The sequence below is a fragment of the Mesoplodon bidens genome (assembly GCF_964165515.1).
Source record: "Mesoplodon bidens genome assembly, chromosome: 16".
In the NCBI taxonomy this organism is placed as follows: domain Eukaryota; kingdom Metazoa; phylum Chordata; class Mammalia; order Artiodactyla; family Ziphiidae; genus Mesoplodon; species Mesoplodon bidens.
The window spans coordinates 36436225-36454245 of record NC_138173.1 but is presented as its reverse complement, the minus strand read 5'-3'; the positions used below and the strand labels follow the sequence as shown (position 1 = coordinate 36454245).

The following is an 18021-nucleotide window of genomic DNA, read 5'->3' as shown; positions in this document are numbered from 1 at the left end:
TCTCCAGGGCTTATGTCTTATTGTCCTTGTGATATATTTCAGGTTGGTGAGGCAGTTAGTCTATTGGAATCAGATTATAGCATTAGATGGAGAGTTGATATAGTTTAAAAGCAGGTTTGTAAGTATGCTGCTGTCCCTTCCAGTAAAGGCAGAAAGTCTCTTGTGGTATCTGTGATCAGAGTTTAGAAAAATGCATTGTCTAGATTATTTAGCTAGTTGTGACCACGTGCAAAGGACATTTATATTCTGCTATGGTAAGTACAGTAAAAAAATTCTACCATAAGTTTATATTTAATTATACTCAGTCTCCAAGACCAATTAGCCACAGTGAGGAAATAAATAGATCTGCGAAAATAATCAGTGTAACTGCATTTTTTGTTTTTTTGCTTTTTATAGTAATCTTTTATTTATTTATTTTTATATTTATTTTTGGCTGTGTTGGGTCTTCGTTTCTGTGTGAGGGGTTTCTCTAATTGCGGCAAGCGGGGGCCACTCTTCATCACGGTGCATGGGCCTCTTCACTATCGCAGCCTCTCTTGTTGTGGAGCACATGCTCCAGATGCGCAGGCTCAGTAGTTGCGGCTCATGGGCCTAGTTGCTCCACGGCATGTGGGATCTTCCCAGACCAGGGCTCGAACCCATGTCCCCTGCATTAGCAGGCAGATTCTCAACCACTGCGCCACCAGGGAAGCCTGCATATTTTGTTTTTGATGATTTACTCAGTTTCTGAAACTTCTCCAGGAATATGCATTCCCTTTGATTTACCATTTTAGTAAGCAAGGGGATTAATATTTCTACTTCACTCTTACTTTCAAAAGCTCTCACATCACATATCAGGGAACCAAGCTGAAGATCCTGCCTATTTCCAAGATTATCATTTGAGCCTATATACTCAGATATTGACAGTTGGTTCTGGACCACTGAACCTGACATCAGAAATTGAACTTTTTACTTTTATTACCTATTAAGCTCTCTTTCTGACTTGGGAGGCTTCAGTGACATTTTAGCCTCCTCCAGAAGTTAGTGTTTTCTGAATCTTTATACTTAATATGTTCCCAGTATTTGGAATTGCTTCCACCAGTTATCCACATGACTTCCTCCCTGACGTCATTCAAGTATCTGGTTAAGTGACATCAAATGATAATGTCAAGTGATATTACCAAGAAGGCCTTCCCTAACCGCTCTATCTGAAACAATACATCTCCCTCCTTTGTTTTCTGCTGCTTGCCAAATGTATTCTTCTTTTTAGTGCTTTTCATTACCTAGCAAACTGAACCATTATTTTTGTTTGCTTATTATCCATCTTTTTACAAGGTTCAAGATAATAGGCATTTGGTCTGTTTTGCCAAACTATTTTATTTTCAGTACCTTGAACACTGTTTCTATATAGTATACGTGCTCAATAATTTTTAATGAATGAATGAAAGCACTGTTTAAGAAAATAAGGTATAAGAATTCTTATGACCATAAGTGAACATTTTCAGTTATGCTTAAGCACAAGTTTAACTAAGAAAAATTATAATTGGTGATATGTCCTGATGTTACACTATTTACAATACTATTCTCAGAGATTCTAGCCACTCTACCTGCTAACCATAAAAAATAATGCCTCATGCAATTAAGAACTTGGATACAGGTGAAAATAATAATAATAATAGTAGTAATAATATATCTATAAAGATGTATAAACACATAGGTATAACTTTTTTGTTTCCTTATGGATAACAATATTTTGTTACTTGCTAGCCAAAGTAACCTTATGTCAGAGATTTCACAATGTACTCAATAACTATGTGTATATACTCATAGAGGTTTGATAATCAGTTGCTAATATTTGTTCAAAGAGCAATTTTATAGTACAGATTTCCTGTGTGAACATGCAAGTTGTAATGTTTCTTATTTTGAAATGCCCAGTTTTCAGCATTAAGTCCAGATTAATTTTGAAAAAAAAATTACTAAATTCTATTATAAAATAAATAGCAAAGTTCACACATTCTAAGTGTATTTTTCCCTTATATAAGTTATGGTAAGTCCAGGCATTAACACAAAAGTTAATATGTTTTATTGTTCCAAGTGCATTCCTAGCTGTATCATTAGCATATTTGGGGAAGGCCATTTATATTTCTTCCCCAAAATGATATTGGATTTTACATGCAAAGGGAGAAGCTTTATAATGAGATATTGACAGAAACACACAGTCTCTATTAAGAATCTCAGATTGTATTGAAGGAATTTTAACTTTCAATGTCATGATTTCAGAGAAATTTTCTATTTGTATTGGCAATATTAATCATGCAGTCATCTAAATATATATTTATTATTAAGATCTATACCTAATGGATAATAGAATCTATATTCTTACTAAGCCATAAAACAGTTTTCCATATCATGAAATTTTTACTAGAATATTAATTTTGCAACTTTATTTTAAACATACAAAAGGTGACATTTCATTATTATAAATATGTCTCATAAGTTTAAGATATAATATGTAGTTATGTTAGAGAAAATCAAACAGAATCGTATGGCTGTTTTGATGAAGGTAATTGAGATTGAGGATTAAGAGTGACATTTGTCATCATTTATCAACCTGAACTTTGTTTTATTCCTGTACTTTGTTTTGGTTTTACAGTATCAAGAAAATTTTAATATTAATACAAATAGTTAAAATATTAATGTAACTTTTTAATAGTACAGATATAGTAATTTAAGGTTACTCTTCAACTAAACTGAACACAAAACTCTAGAGAAGAGTAGTTAGAAATTTTATTTCAGAACTAAAACACAGGTATTATCTAAGGACAACCTGCAGTTTTTATCATGAATATAGTTTCAGTAACCAAAGTATAATAGTCCTTCTAACTATGCATGTGCCTTTCACTTTTTATTGCAAAACAGTTAAGCTATAATAAGAACATGCATCAAATAGGAACACCAGTGTCTTGTCTATCATTTTTAAGGAAAATGCATCTGTGCTACAATAGTATATTCACTTGTATAATTCTTTGTCTGTGGACATTTAAAGTCCTGAATTATTAAAAGTCAACTGTATAGAAACAACTTTCCTAACCTATGACACATGTCCAAGAAGATCAAATATAAGTATAGCAAAGTCAAAAGAGATAAACAAGAACTAGTAAAACTAGCACTGCAAAGCAATGTACTGCTTGTTTCCATTATATTAGAATGTGAAATGTATTGGATTGTGCATGTTAAACTTTTTTTAAATGTAGAATATCTTTAAAAATAGGAAATTGAATAAAATATTGATTTGAATTAGACTCTTAAAAGTTAAATGTATATTTTGTAATCTCTTGGGAAACTATTGAAACATTATTCTAAGAGATATATCAAAATACAATATATGATTTAAACAAAATATTAAAAAATGTTCAAATAACTTAAAAAGGCATGAAAAGTGAAACAGAAACAAATCAAAGGAAACAAAAAGAAAACAAAGATAAAGTGGTAGACCTAAATAAAAATACATTAATAGTTTCATTAAATATATATGTTTAAACATACCAATGAAAGGACAGAGGATTTTCAGGTTGAAATTTTATAAACTGATGTAAATATAGGCTGTAGATAAGAAATTAACTTCAAATATAATGAGATTAAAGGTAAAAGGATGGAAGAGAAGCACTTCTTGAATGGAAAGTAAGGACCTCAAAAGTCTGCTCTTCTATAAAAGCAAGAACAATGACAAAAATTGTCAAAATCAACTTTTTCAGAAATCTACAAATTTTCAAAAAAATTAAAACAGTGCAAAGAGTGTTTATTTGAGAAAAACAGCTAACTCTGAGTTAGAACCTCAAGCTTTGTTTTGTTCAACTTGCCTTAATCCCATCTTCCTCTCCTCAGCTTTGCAACAATAGTAGTCATGAAAAACAGCAGCCTGCAGTCACTGGAGAGGCAGAATGTGTTTGGAGCTACCCCAAATCCCATCCTCTGAGAACTATCACTATTTGATGTGTCTGGGAGCTCACTGAAAATCCCCATTCTCAGAAGTTGTCTTTATTTGACCTGACTTAGAGCTCATTCTGTGTGAAGAGTCCTTTCCTGATGGCATTAGGCAAAAACAATCAGTGGCAAGCATTTAACATCATGACTACCTGAGGCAGCATTACTAGTTGGGGCTAGCATAAGGCTGACCTAAAATTGTTTTTAAAACTGGGCAATGATATGTTCATAGTGTCTTTTTAAATCCCTGACATAGATTCTTGGGAATCTAGAAAGTCATGAACCTGTGCAGGACTATGCCATGTCCAGTAAAGACCTGGAAAGGCCATAAGCTCTCACTTTTGCTGACCTTGAGGAAGCTAGCAGGAAGTGAAAGCTAACACAGAACTATAAAGTCCTGTCAAAGTATGGAACACCTGTTCAACAAATCTGGAAGATTTGTTGGTTAAAGACATTTAAGAAAAGACCTGTCCAGTTATTAGATGAATATTAAGCTAAGTGACTCCATATAACAAAGAATACAGACTCTACTGAATTAGACCATAAAAGTCACTAAACAAACAAACAGTAACACCAACAAAAGAAGAACAAAGAGCAGCAACAATAAATCCTGAGAGATCTGTTTGTCAGAGTTGCCACATTACGTTATTTAACTGTTGCTACATAACATTATTTTGTAGAAAACTGTTTTCTACAAAAATTATGAAACACAAAAAAATCAGCAAATTATGGTCCATACACAGAAAAAGAATAGAAAGCATCTCTAGACAAGTTCAGACCTTGGACTTACTAGACAAAGACTTTAAATCAGCCATTTAAAATATGTTCAAAAAATAAAGAAAACCATGTCTAAAGAATTAAAGTATGAGAATGATGTACCAACAAATAGAAAATATTATTATATAAATGTAAATTATGTATATAAAAAACAGAAATTCTGGACTTGAAAAAATATAATAACCAATATTAAAATTTCACTAGAGGGGCTTCACAGTAGATTTCAACTTATAGGAGAAACAGGGAACATGAAGAGAGGTTAACTGAGATTATTCAGTCTGAGGAACATGAATAAAAAATAATGATTGAGATATGACAAAAAATGAATGGAGCCATAGATACCTATAGGACTCTATATAGCATACCAGTCTATGCATAGTAATAGTTCCAGAATGAGAAGAGGAAGAGAGAGTGTCAAAAAGAATATTTAAAATATAAAAACCTTCTTGAAATATGATGAAAACCTTTAATTTGTATATCTAAGAACCTCACAAAATTTTGAGAAGGATAAACTCAGAGATCCACACCTGGCCACATCATAGTCAAACTGCTGAAAGTCAAACATAGAGAGTAAATCTTGAAAGCAGAAAGTAAAAAGTAATTCATTATATATGATGTGATGAAAACAAAAGAGTGTCAACCAAAAATTCTACATGTAGCACAACTGTCCTTCAAAAAAGCGAGAAATCAAGATGTTCTTGGATAAACAAAACCAGAAAATTTGTCAGTAGTACACCTGCCCTATAAGAAACACTAAAAGAAGTCCTCCAGGCTAAAATGAAAGTACATAAGGCAGTTACTAGAATCCACAAACAGAAAAAATAAGTTAACACCAGTAAAAGTAACTGCATAGGTAAATATATCTACAAGTGTTTTTGTGTATAACTTTCTTCTTCTCCTTGCTGACTTATGAAATGATGATAAAGCAGTACTTATATGGAGATTTATGCTTGTTAATGACTATATTAATAAAGGAGAAAGGTTTCAAATCAATAACCTAAATTTCTATCTAAAAAATTAGAAAAAAAAAGTGCAAACTAAACTCAAAGCTATCTGAGGGAAGGAAATAAGAAAGATTAGAGTGGAAATAAACAAAATACAAAACAGAAAAATGGTAGAAAAAAATCGACAAAACCCCAAATTTGTTATTTAGAAAGATCAATGAAATTGAAAAAACCTGTAGTTAAGACTAAGGGAAAAAAAAGAACAAATTATTAATAACGGTAATAAAACAGTGTACACTACTATCAACCTTACACATATAACATGGATTATAAGAGAACACTATGAACAATTGTACACTAAAAAATTAGATAACCTAGATACAATAATACCAAGTGCTAGTGATGATGCAAAGCTATCAGAACTCTTATTCATTGCTGGTGAGAATGCAAACACTCTGAAAAATGGTCTGGCAATTTCTTACAAAGTTAAATATATACTTACCATATGACTCAGCAATCTTACCCTAGATAAATGAAAACTTATGTTCACATAAAAACCTGCATACCTGTGTTTATAGTAGCTCTTGTCATACTTGCCAAACACTGGACATAACCCAAATGTACTTCAATGAGTGAATGGATAAACAAGTTCTGGTACCTTCCTATAATGGAATACTAACCAGCAATAGAGAAGAATAAAATGCTGATACATACAACTTGGGTGAAATTTAAAGGCCTTATGCTGAATAAAAGAAGCCCTTGTCACATTATTGCTGCATTATTGAAAAGACAAAGCTATAGAAATGGACAGTATATCAGTGGTTGCCAGGAATTATGGTGGAAGGAGGGTGAGTTTAGAAACTCAGTGCCAGGGAGTTTTTTGAAATGATATAACTTTTCTATATCCTGATTATAGTAGTAATTACATGATCTATACATAAGCATTAAAATCCATAGAACTGTACACCAAAAGGAAAAAAAAAGTTATATTCACTGTATGATAAGTAAAAAATAAAATATAATGAACTAATATAATAGGATCATATTGGAGGGAGGAAGCATAAATCAGTCCATCAGAAAGTGTGGAGATGGGGGAGAAAGCTTTTGTTACTTAAACTATGTCATAGGAAATTAAAATACAGAACTGTGTTGAATGGTGTAATTGAGAAGAGAGAAACGAGATGACTGAGGTCCCATATTGGCCTTGTAGGCTTGAATTTCTCTCATATAAAATGTAATGAGCAATTGCTAAATTGCTACTTTTGTTATTGTATTATTGATATAACCAAAATCAGATCCAATTGTATTTAAAAAGCTGTCTGCATATAAAATCTAGATTACATAAATGTGTTTTTTCCTGGGTGTAAGTACTCAGAAGGCAGGAGCTTCTTATTTTATATATTTTTTACAATCATGTGGGCATAGGTATTTTTCGTGAAGCCATAAAAAATTAAAATGTTAAAAATCTTTTTGTGTATAATGGAGAGATCTGGTTTTAGTTGTAAAGAACTTAACAAATGCCCCTGTAAACGTTTTCACTTAGTAGACTGAAACCACGTTTTGCAATATATAATTTTGGATATCATAGTCAGCAAGGAGAATGCTACCTTAATGACAGATGCACTTTTTGGAGAAGTATGAGGTGTGTAATAATTTTTAAAACTGTCTATTTATTATAAATACTGTTTCCAATGTTCATATCAACCTTAATATAAATGTAGAAGTATTATTCTTTAAGAGATTATAGGACTTGAATTGAAATAGAACACATCATTTAACCAATGGCAGGTGAAGTAGAATGATAAAATCTCACTTTAACATTGACTCTTTTAAGCATATTTGAATCTGCTTTATGACAGACACATCATCCAGAATATTGCATATGTCTACAAAAAGCAGATTGGTTAAGATAATCTTTTTTTGTTTGTTTATTTTGTCCCTGTTGCACCCAGAGTTTATTATAGGGCATATATAACATAAGAAATGACTTCTTGGCTTCAAATCTATAATATTGAAATTTCATTTTAGGTTCTTTTTAGAAATTTGCTTTGTAACCCTAAGTGGAGACATTTGATGTGTCACCAGTTTCATTGCTCTGAACTGTTTATATCTCAGCAGGAATAATGACATGAATAGTTTGACTGTTGAGATGTGAAACTGAGTGAACACTTGTCAAGATTTTTTCAGCAAAATTAAATGTTGCTAATTTAAAATGGGTCAGGGTAATATTTTTCTGTATTTGTTCATTCCATAATTTAAATTTAGATCATTTGATACACATTTTTACAATTGCTCATTTCTGGATCATTAAACCCCATCATCAAATAATATTTATTAAGCTGCTGCATGCTCATAGATCCAGAATGATTGCTATACCATTGCAGTTAAGGAAATAGCATACACACTTCTTAAAAAAAAAAAAGCTCTTCAGCCAAATAAATACTGTGTCTAATGAACACAGATATAGCATTTCTTCATCCTCCCATCCATTTGTCTCACTTCTCCCTGGCATTTCTAATTCTAAAAATCTATATAGAATTTTAAAGGTACTTTTGAATCATTAGCAAACATTAAAAAATATATTGCACATTAAATTTTGATGGTATACTTTAGATAAACTGCTTTCAGATTTACTTCAGTGTGAGGAAGATATGGAAATTAAAGTTCACATTTGTATTATTTTGACAGACTACAGGGGTAAGTTTTGGAAAGTAATTGATCTTTGAAAGGAAAGGGAATAAAATGGAAACAATAAGGCCAAATAGGAGAATATAAATAGTTGAAGAGATTATATGGTCAAATGTTAACTCCCACTCAGAATGACATATGATTATATTTGAGACTCATTTGACCCAATTCTTACCTAACAGTTTGGTTAACAAAAAGAGTATATTATTCTAGTCAATGCTTTTGTTGTTGTTATTGTTAAATCTGTTTTCCTCACAGGGTGTGTAATAGCTCTTTTGTTACCCATTAGTGGGGTCACCAAAAAAAGCAAATTTGGTGATACTAACTCAGTTTTGCTCATTTTTGGTTGTTAAATACGGTAAAGAACATTGAAACTAATGTCTAAATATAGCTATCCTTCATCATTTATCTAGCCATATTTATTCTGTCCTCCACAGAGAGCAAACAAAAGTTAAATACTTTTTTCTAAAGAATTCAGCAACTGAAAGTTAATTATTTACAGATCAGTCTTTAGTATCTTACTTTGAGGATACTTCTCAGATTGATTATTGAATACTTAATATATCCATAATAAAATAAATTTCTAATGAACTGTTATTCTTCAATTATGAAGATAGAGTTAACCTTACCTGTTTAATGGGATCTTATGTAATTTCATTTATTTCCACATTTGTCTCCAAATGCTTCTAAAGGTTTACTCTCTTTGCTTTAAACATCTTATTCTCTAAAAGATTGTTTATCTTTGTTGATATTCCCTGCACACCAAATCAAAGATGTCTGTCAAATCTTCTTCCTGAAAAAGTAAGAGAGAAGGAAAACTTGACCTTAGGGTGACCAGTTTATGGTTTCCATAACTGGGAATTACTTTGCGACTTTGTCTCCCAGTTTTACTCCATTTAAAGGTTCTTTGACATTTCAGTTGGCTGTTAAACTTAAATTATAGCTCATTGTCTGAAATTATTTCTTTCTAGGTAAACAGGATTATAAAAAAACCAAACCTATTTTACGAGCAACCAAATTAAAAGCAGAAGCAAAGAAAACAGCAATAGGCATAAAGGTACCTGTATTTGATAACTTTAAAATTTGATATATTGCATGCCATCTTATTTTCTAAAACTGGATTGCATAAATGTTGAATTCTAAATGTTTTATGACATTTCAAAATCTAAGTCAAATGCCAGGATTAACGGCTTTTAAAAGAGAATTTACTTAATGAGAAACATCCTTCCCATTCTAAGATTTTATTAGGTCTTAGAATAAGACCTAATGTCACTTAAGAGAAACAGTTACACTTAAAGTTGCAATTTACTTTTTCTCTAGCTACTGTATTTATTGTTCAAACACTTCAGCGATATATGTGGCCTGGATCAAAAACTTTTCTCACTTGCAATAAGTTTCATTTTATGGTTGTTTAACTTTTAATTATATATACTTAGATCGTTAATATATGTAATTTTACACATGTATTATTTTTGTTGTCAGTACTCTCTATGGTGAAATTCTAATAATGTTTCCCAAACTTGTTCTTTTAGAAAACCAGTGTTTTAACTGCTTAAGAGGGATAAAAGCAACTGAGAATGATGTTAGCAGATGTTAATCCAATGTGCTAGCACAATGAAGTTCAACAAAATTACATTTACATTATTACCCATGTCAACTCTGCCAAGTGTTTAGAGTAAAATTAAACTATAAATAGAAAAATTAATTTGACGGCTCTACTGTCAAATGTGCAAAAGTAAAGTGACTAGTACATATATTTTATTTAAATATTAAAATGTTAAAAGGAGATTTTGGGTTTTATCTGGCAGATGAAAAATCAATTTTTCTAAGTTATAGCTTATAGCAAATGCCAAGGTGTTACTACCAAGCTGTAACAGCTGTTGAACTGCCAGATGATATATTTGGTTGTCTTCCAGAATTTGCTATTATGATCACGAAACACTGCCTTCTTTTTACTCCTGATTACTGATTTTGATCAAGCATTGCTGTGTGCTGCGGTATGTTTTCACAGCACAATCTCCTCAGTTAGTGCTGTGTGTCAGTTTTTAACGGAAAAAAAAAAAGTGAATTGCCTTTTTGTTTGAAAGAGAGATGATTAATCTTTTGAAGTTTTCTTCTAATTTCATGTGAAATTTCATTCATCTTTAAAATTATTTCCATGACACAAACTTTCTAAAACCAGTGGTTAGTTTCTTATTTTGCAGTTAGTTACCTGATGATTGTCTCTTGTAATGAGAGCACTGTCTGTCATTTTCCAGGAAAGCAATATGTCACTTATTTTTATCTTTAACAATACAGGGCTTTGTTTTTGTCTTGTTAGAAGAATATTGGGGTAGCACAATCCACTTGTGGCACAGTATAATGAGCAGCTGCAAATTAGAATTTGAAAAATAGTGCAGCCATGCATTTATTGATATATACCACTTTCCTGTATATATCCTCTATTTCGTTTGCTCTTATCATTTTGCTATGGTTTTAACTTGAGGAAATAACCATATTCCTAGTATAAGTCTACTTTATACTGCAATCTAATGTCTTTTTAAAAACAATATAGAATTTGTTTATCTTTTATGAGAAAAAAATTGTTCTTAGATTTCATTTGTGATTTAAAGTATGTACAGAAAAGTTTCTGACATCAAAAACAGCTCCTTTTTAATAAACTAGCATATCATTTTGATTTGTAAACCTGTGAAAAACAAAAACCTTATCTTTAAACACTGTTTACTTTGCTTGAAAATTTATGTAAAGAGCCCATTAAAATAATAGGAAACTTTTTAGAATCAGAACCATGGAGGTGTTTTACATTTCAAATCTGGCATACTAATTAGTTTGCCCTGTCAAACTTTGATTGCCTTGTCATTTTAGCATAGTATTTTAAATAACGAAGTTTCTTTCAGCAATTGCCATTTAATGCTATTTAATTTCCCCAGTGAGTGATTTTATCCATGTTGATAATGTCAGAGAAGCAAGTAAGGATTAATGAACATCAAACATGTTTGACTCTTATCCAGTTAATACAGGATGACCATAATGTTGTAATATTTTATCACTTTACTACTTATTTTTTAGAATGACTCATTGCTATGCTTTTTAAATAATTTAAATCTACAGAAAATATGAACAGCTGCAAGGAATAGAAAAATAACAGCAATGATAAAACTGAACACGAAAGAGGCCTAGAATCACATGACTCCTCTTACTGTTACAGTGATCTAGCTGAGTCTAAACTGGAACATTTGTAAAATGGATTTTATGCCATTTACCTCACAGTATAGTCAGAAGAGTTAAATAATACACTTAACATAAATATTTCTTTGAATTAGCTATTACTGGTTTGCATAAATAAGACTGTCCTTGGATGTTTGTCATTGGCCTAAAGATCCCCTACTTCAACTAAGTCTGCTTTGTGTGACTATACTACATATTACAAAATGTTTTTAGTTTTGCTGTGAAGATAGTATTATGGATATTATTTCTGTAAAGTTTTCAAAACATTACATAATTTTAATATACCTGTACATGAATTATATAAATCTGACTCAATCCTTCATTCATTTAGAAATTGCTATGAGCATTACAATGTTGTAGAACCTGTGGAAAAAAAGATGAATAAGACACAATTGTCTTGGAGGAATTGCTACAAGAAATCACATGATTGAGAAATCATGGATTAGAGATATAAAAATTACACAATAGGGTACTTACCCTCAGGGATTTCTAGTGCTTTTTTTATAAATGTATGTTTAGTGATAGAAAATTTCAGGGAACAGTAATGATTCAGAATAAGATATGAATATCACTTCTTCAAAATGTGGAATTATTTCTATTGAGAAGCTACTTTTAGTTTGTGTCTTTTACCAATATAAACAAAATGTCATAATTTATGACCCAGTAATGAGTACCACCTAAAAAATATTTGCACAACTACTATTTGCTATTTGGTTGCTGTTCAATTTGAAGATTATTTTTCAAGAGTTGTAACATCAGGGAAAAATTTTTTAGAATGCAAATAACCTGTGTTTCCTAGTATTTAGAAGGAAAAAGATAATCTATATTTGTTTATTAAGTAGTTTATTTGAAACAAATAATTATAATAAAAAATAAGGATCAGAAATTTGATTTATCTGTTACATAAATAAAATATTCAAATAGCAACCAGATCCTGCTAACGACCCCTTGGGATGAGCTAGCTGGAAGCATTATTTTTGTTCTCTTTGTTATTCCTGATCTAAAACTAAAAATGGCCAAGGGTGGGGAGAGTCATAAATGCCTGTAGGTCTCTAAGTTATGGTTAGTGTGACCAGAATTCTGAAAGCAGTATTTTCAAATTTTACCATAGTTTTAACCCTCCAAGCATGCAGTCCCCACAATACTTATCTCCTTAACAGAATAGGGACATTCTGAAACAAATGATTTGCTGTACCTCCTCGTCCAATACTTCAGAAGCCTCACCCCCCACACCATAGTATGTTGAATAGACTTAATTGAATTAATGTATCTTCTGAAGTTGTATTCTATGAATGTTCTCTGCTTCCTACCCTTAAACCCCTTTTTCATGCCTCTGGATATTCTGAAAATGTACAATTAACATGATACAGAGTTGTTTGAAAGGATAAGAAGGAGTTGAAAAACAGCAATTAGAGGTGATTATCAATGAGATGAGAATCACAGACTCTAATCAAGAGTAAAAACTTTAGTCTTGTGTTAAGCTTATGGGAATGGTGACTGCTGTTGAACAGTTTTTTGTCCACTGTACAGAACAGATGGAGTTTGCAGTTGTGTGTCACTTGTTTATTACATCCTCTTAAAATTAGTAGCTGTGTAACCAGATGGGTCTGGGAGCACAGCTGTGGATACAAGAAAATAAATGAAACCTGTCTGATGCTGCCATGCCCTTTTGAGATGCCAAAGTATTCCAACTGCAACAGAGAAAAATTCACTTTAATTTAACATTATATTGATAGAGTAGATTGAGAAATCAAATCTTACAAAAATAGTTGACACTAAATCTTTCAACCCCATGTTTTTTTATTAATATTTATTTTTATAGTTTGCAAATCTAAAAATATATAATTATAAAGCTAAAAATCTGCATAAAATGTCCATTTGTTATTTCAACATCCAGGTAAAAATTACATGTTGATTATAAAACAAACTTATTTTAATGTTTTTAAAGTTTATTAGGTGGCATAGGTTGAATTATTAATTTTGCATTCTTTTGAAATGTAAACTACATTTGTGTAAGTGCAAATAAATTGCTTCTCCATAAAATAATGTCAGGAAGGGGTGTGATATGCAAGTGAGAATTACAAGGGAATATTTAAGCCCTTTAGGGTACTGTACTGGCATTATTTATTCTTCTTTCTGTTTAGCCAAATAATATGTTAATATTGAGAAAATTCCTTCATGGTGTGTGTGTGTGTGTGTGTTTGTGTGTGTATATATATATATATATATATGTATATATATATATATATATATATAAGTTTATAGACTTTTTGAAAAATAATATGATTTTTGCCATTGTATATGTGGTAATTTTTGGGCTATTATTTCAACATAATTGATTAATATAATCCATATCAAATCATCAAATGAAGTATCCAGGACCATCTTTCATAGTTGTGTTAATTATATCATGTCATGCTTCATGAGCCAAGAGTACTTAGTTTTGTTCTGCCACATTGTAAACTATAGAATTTAGAATTTAAAAATGAGTTTTAAAAAATAATATTTAATAAGGATGTTTACAGAGACATAATCAGAAAATGGTTATAATAGTTTCTTCCTATTAGAAAAGGAATGGTAATTTAAAAAAGAATCTGTGTCCAAATGCTGTAGCTAATAATAAACGTATTGAAGCAAGAAATAATGTTATTTCTTTCTCAAATGTTGTTTCTTTCTCAAATAGAGAAAGATAAACTGTGTAGGCACAAACTACATTGCTTTCATCCAACAGTTTGATATCCAAACTATGAAAATATATTATTTTAATATATTATAAATGCTAATTTTACTATTAGAAAAATACAAATTTAAATAAAATTAATAATACACATCTATCATTAAACCCACTGATGTACCTGCCATTATATTAGGAATTGTCAAGCACAAAAGTTTCTTTGCTTAATGACAGAAAGTGTTAAACAAAAAGAATGTGATTATTAATTCTAGACTGTGTTTTTTTTTATCTCGTGAAGCTGATAACGTTAACCACGCTCATTTCATGAATTTCAAGTCTACTTTTTTTTTCCTTCCTCAGGAAGTTGGCCTTCTACTTGCAGCTATATTGGCCCTCCTACTGGCTTTCTATGCTTTCTTTTATCTCAGACTGTCCACAGATGTTGACCCTGATCTGGAACCAGATGAAGATTAGTCGAGCAGCAATCAATGCATGAAAAGGATATAATTTTATAAAAGCACCTCTAGGGACCAATACTTTCTGAAGTACTGAGACAGCAAGATCTTGAATTTTTTCTGCTGGTATTTTCAGTTTGAAGAAATATCTTTTAAAATGTTGCATATGATATCAAGAAAAGAACCTTACCTAGTAATGTAGTATGTGTGCTACCAGATACTTTTATAAATCTTTCTACTTTGACAGGCAACCTATTCATGGTGCATTTAGATAAAGTGAAAAACAGATCCTAAATTCTTCAGATGTCTTAGGCAATTTATGTGTATAACTCCATCACTTACAGATTACTAAATCTATTTTTGTTCCATATACATTCTAAGTAAAAGTATATATCCTCATTTATAGAAACATTCTCTAGTCACATTCAGAGCCTAAGAAGGAATGAAAAGTCATGGGAAATTTTTCATTTTACAGAGAAGCCCTGCTTTCTTTCCAGACGTAGTTTATATCATTAGAGAGACAATCTGCACATACATCTACAGTAATCTTTTTCCTTCTTTGCCAACTGTTCAGTGCACATGTGCTCCATCAGAAATGGCACCTGGATGACAGAAGCTCAAAGAGTCACATATGTCTCTAAAATAGAGTTGCTTTCCTCTTGGGCTGTCTGAACTGGTGTAAATAGAAAGTTCAGTTGATCTTGATTTTAATTAACTTATTACTCTATTAATATAAGCTTGGAATTCTATTTTAATTATGTTGTCCTGGCTGCTTGCAGTATCAGTTTGCCCCTCTTGTTAAGGAGATATGTAGCAACCTGTTGTCTAATTGTGCAGTCTTTTTCACACAACGGTAATAGCAGAAGTCCTACCTACTCAGAGTCATTTTCTTGGGTTGTCTCTTATATCTGAACAATACAAACTGTTTTACAAAATTGTATTTTGTCTCTTGGGAATTAAATCAATTAGAACCCTTTCATGAAAATAATAGAAGAAAATATATGTCTTATATTACTCACATATGGAGTTTTTTGTTTATATGATTTTTCAAGGTATTTTACATTTGTTGGAGTATAATGACTAATGTATTCAGTATTTTTTACTGGTATGGAATTTTTAAATAATTTTATAACACATGAATACGTAAAGATTAGAAAATGGAAAACTATGTGTCCACAGCAGAGTTGTTAGTTACTACCTTACATAAATATGTATAGAAAATGAATAGCTTGCAACATATGCATAAGGTGTTTCATAGTAAATACGTTGTATTTATAAAGAGTAAATAAAATGTTAAGATTGTTTCCATACTCTCCAAGAGAAGAAAGTATTGATAAATATCCTAGATAGTCTTTGAGACTTTTGCAGATAGTTGAATGTGGTTGTGTAGCATTATGTTCTGTAGAATTTTTTCAAGTAGCATAACTTATTTCATCAGTGTGAAAACAGCCAAAAGTTCCAGTATCCTCACAGATCATTTATGCCAAACATCTGAGGGCAAAATTTAGCCAGTGCTATTTCCTGGATTCTTCCCCTTGAAATCACAAACTTAAGAGACAGACCAAGAGTGCCTATACACTCACCACAGTGGACAAATCCAAGTGGCATTTTTAGGAAAGGTTGCAGCATTTAATGCCATGTGGTATGTCTGTTTGTGAAGTGGGTGGCAAGAGAATATCCAAGCTGGCATTTTGGATATGATGGGTCTTTTACTTTCCTGAGTGACATGCCACATGTCAAGAAATACTGCTTTCCCCCACTCCTATCACATTTATGTGAACAATCTTCATTTAGTTATTTCCCCTCCCATCTGGTGTTAAATACAGTCATATAAAATAAAGATTATTTCTAATTTCAGTGGTAATTTAAATGCAAGGATATGTAATAATTGTCTATTAGATACCTATCCAAGTGAGATATAACAGAATTTACAGTATTTAAAAAAGATGATTATACTCTTGGAAATGTTTGAAAATTCATTACCCTGAAAAAAAAAGAAAAAAACAACTTTACTATCCTGTTCTACTCTTGAGGTATTCTTTGGAGGAAAAATGTTGTTTCTGATAGTAATGAATATTAACCTAAACACAGCATAACTAACTTAACTGATTAACTTATGGTAAGTTCCAAAGGCTAAACTCTGATTTTAATAAATAGCAGGTAAGGTGAGACAATATATGTTTACAAAATAATGTTTTCGTGAAATGCACATTTTTCAAACTCACATTAACTGGGAAGCAGCCAATCCTCTGTAGAGAAATCCCAAGTTGAAGTCTGGTTTAAATCTTTGAAGACAGAGAGGTAATATCTGGCCTGCAGTTTCAGGGGACTACACTTTTAAATAGTGAGTGGTATTTTGCATAAATCTGAGACTGCACCATACAAATTTTAGGCATGGGTTTTTCCTCTCCAATAATTCACTGCTCAGAGTAATTCAGAAGACAAAATCAAAAAAAATTAATGACTTTTCAGAATGTTAGAATCTATCTGTTAACATACTCTTTCTGCAGAAGAAATTTCAACTAATGCAGCTGGACTTAACATACAGCCTATAGAACACTTTGAATGAAGCTTGAATGGTTGCTGTTTCTTATATTGCATGAAAAATACAGAATATGTAAATTCATTTGAGAGGCGATGTTGTAGAACTATAACCTCATCTAGAATTTCTTTTAAAACAAATGTGCTAAAAGCCTATTTTAGTACCAGAATGAGGTTTCTTGTTGTTTTAAGGTGACAAAATACTTGAAGATTTTCCAATCTTTTTCAATTTTTTGTAAATGTAAGTGAAATACTCCCACTCCAACCAAGGATTACAAAATCCTGAGAATATGTTCTTACTCATTTCTGTAATTCCAGTAGTGTAGTGGTCTGCACATTTTTAATAAATGCATGTTAGAATTTAAGTTAATCTCTTTCAGTCCTCTCAGATCCTGGCACAGTTCTTGCATGTAACAGATGATCAAAAATTATTTGCATTTAATAAATAAAACTTAAAAATCACAATATTGATCAACTCAGCATTTAGCATTTATGGTCTTTGGTTGTATTGGGACACATATACATTTAATCCTGGTTCTCTTTAAGATCAAGACAACTAGCATTAAATTTGCTACAGAACAGAAACGTTGCTCTTTTCTAGGAAATCAAATATGCTATTTTCACCTTAGTATTATTAAAAATCATACTCATTGTTTTAAATTTAACTTAGTCTAAATCTTCACTCCCATTAAAAATAAAACTAAATTTTCATTATAATGCTTATATTTATGTGAAAACTAAAGTGTTATAT

The 18021-nt window shown here is 31.2% G+C and overlaps 1 protein-coding gene across 5 annotated transcripts in view; it reads left to right on the top strand.

Annotated features, from left to right (window-relative positions):
* TRIQK (triple QxxK/R motif containing) overlaps nt 1–17749 on the top strand; it is a 91279-nt gene extending 73530 nt beyond the window's left edge. For all 5 annotated transcript variants that reach the window (XM_081259032.1, XM_081259029.1, XM_081259028.1 and 2 more), the window contains 2 exons: nt 9344–9429; nt 14635–17749. In XM_081259032.1, coding sequence (XP_081115158.1) covers nt 9344–9429; nt 14635–14748 — 200 coding nt within the window. In that variant the 3' untranslated portion in view covers nt 14749–17749. The remainder of the gene's footprint in view (nt 1–9343; nt 9430–14634) is intronic.
* Nucleotides 17750–18021: the final 272 nt, after the last annotated feature.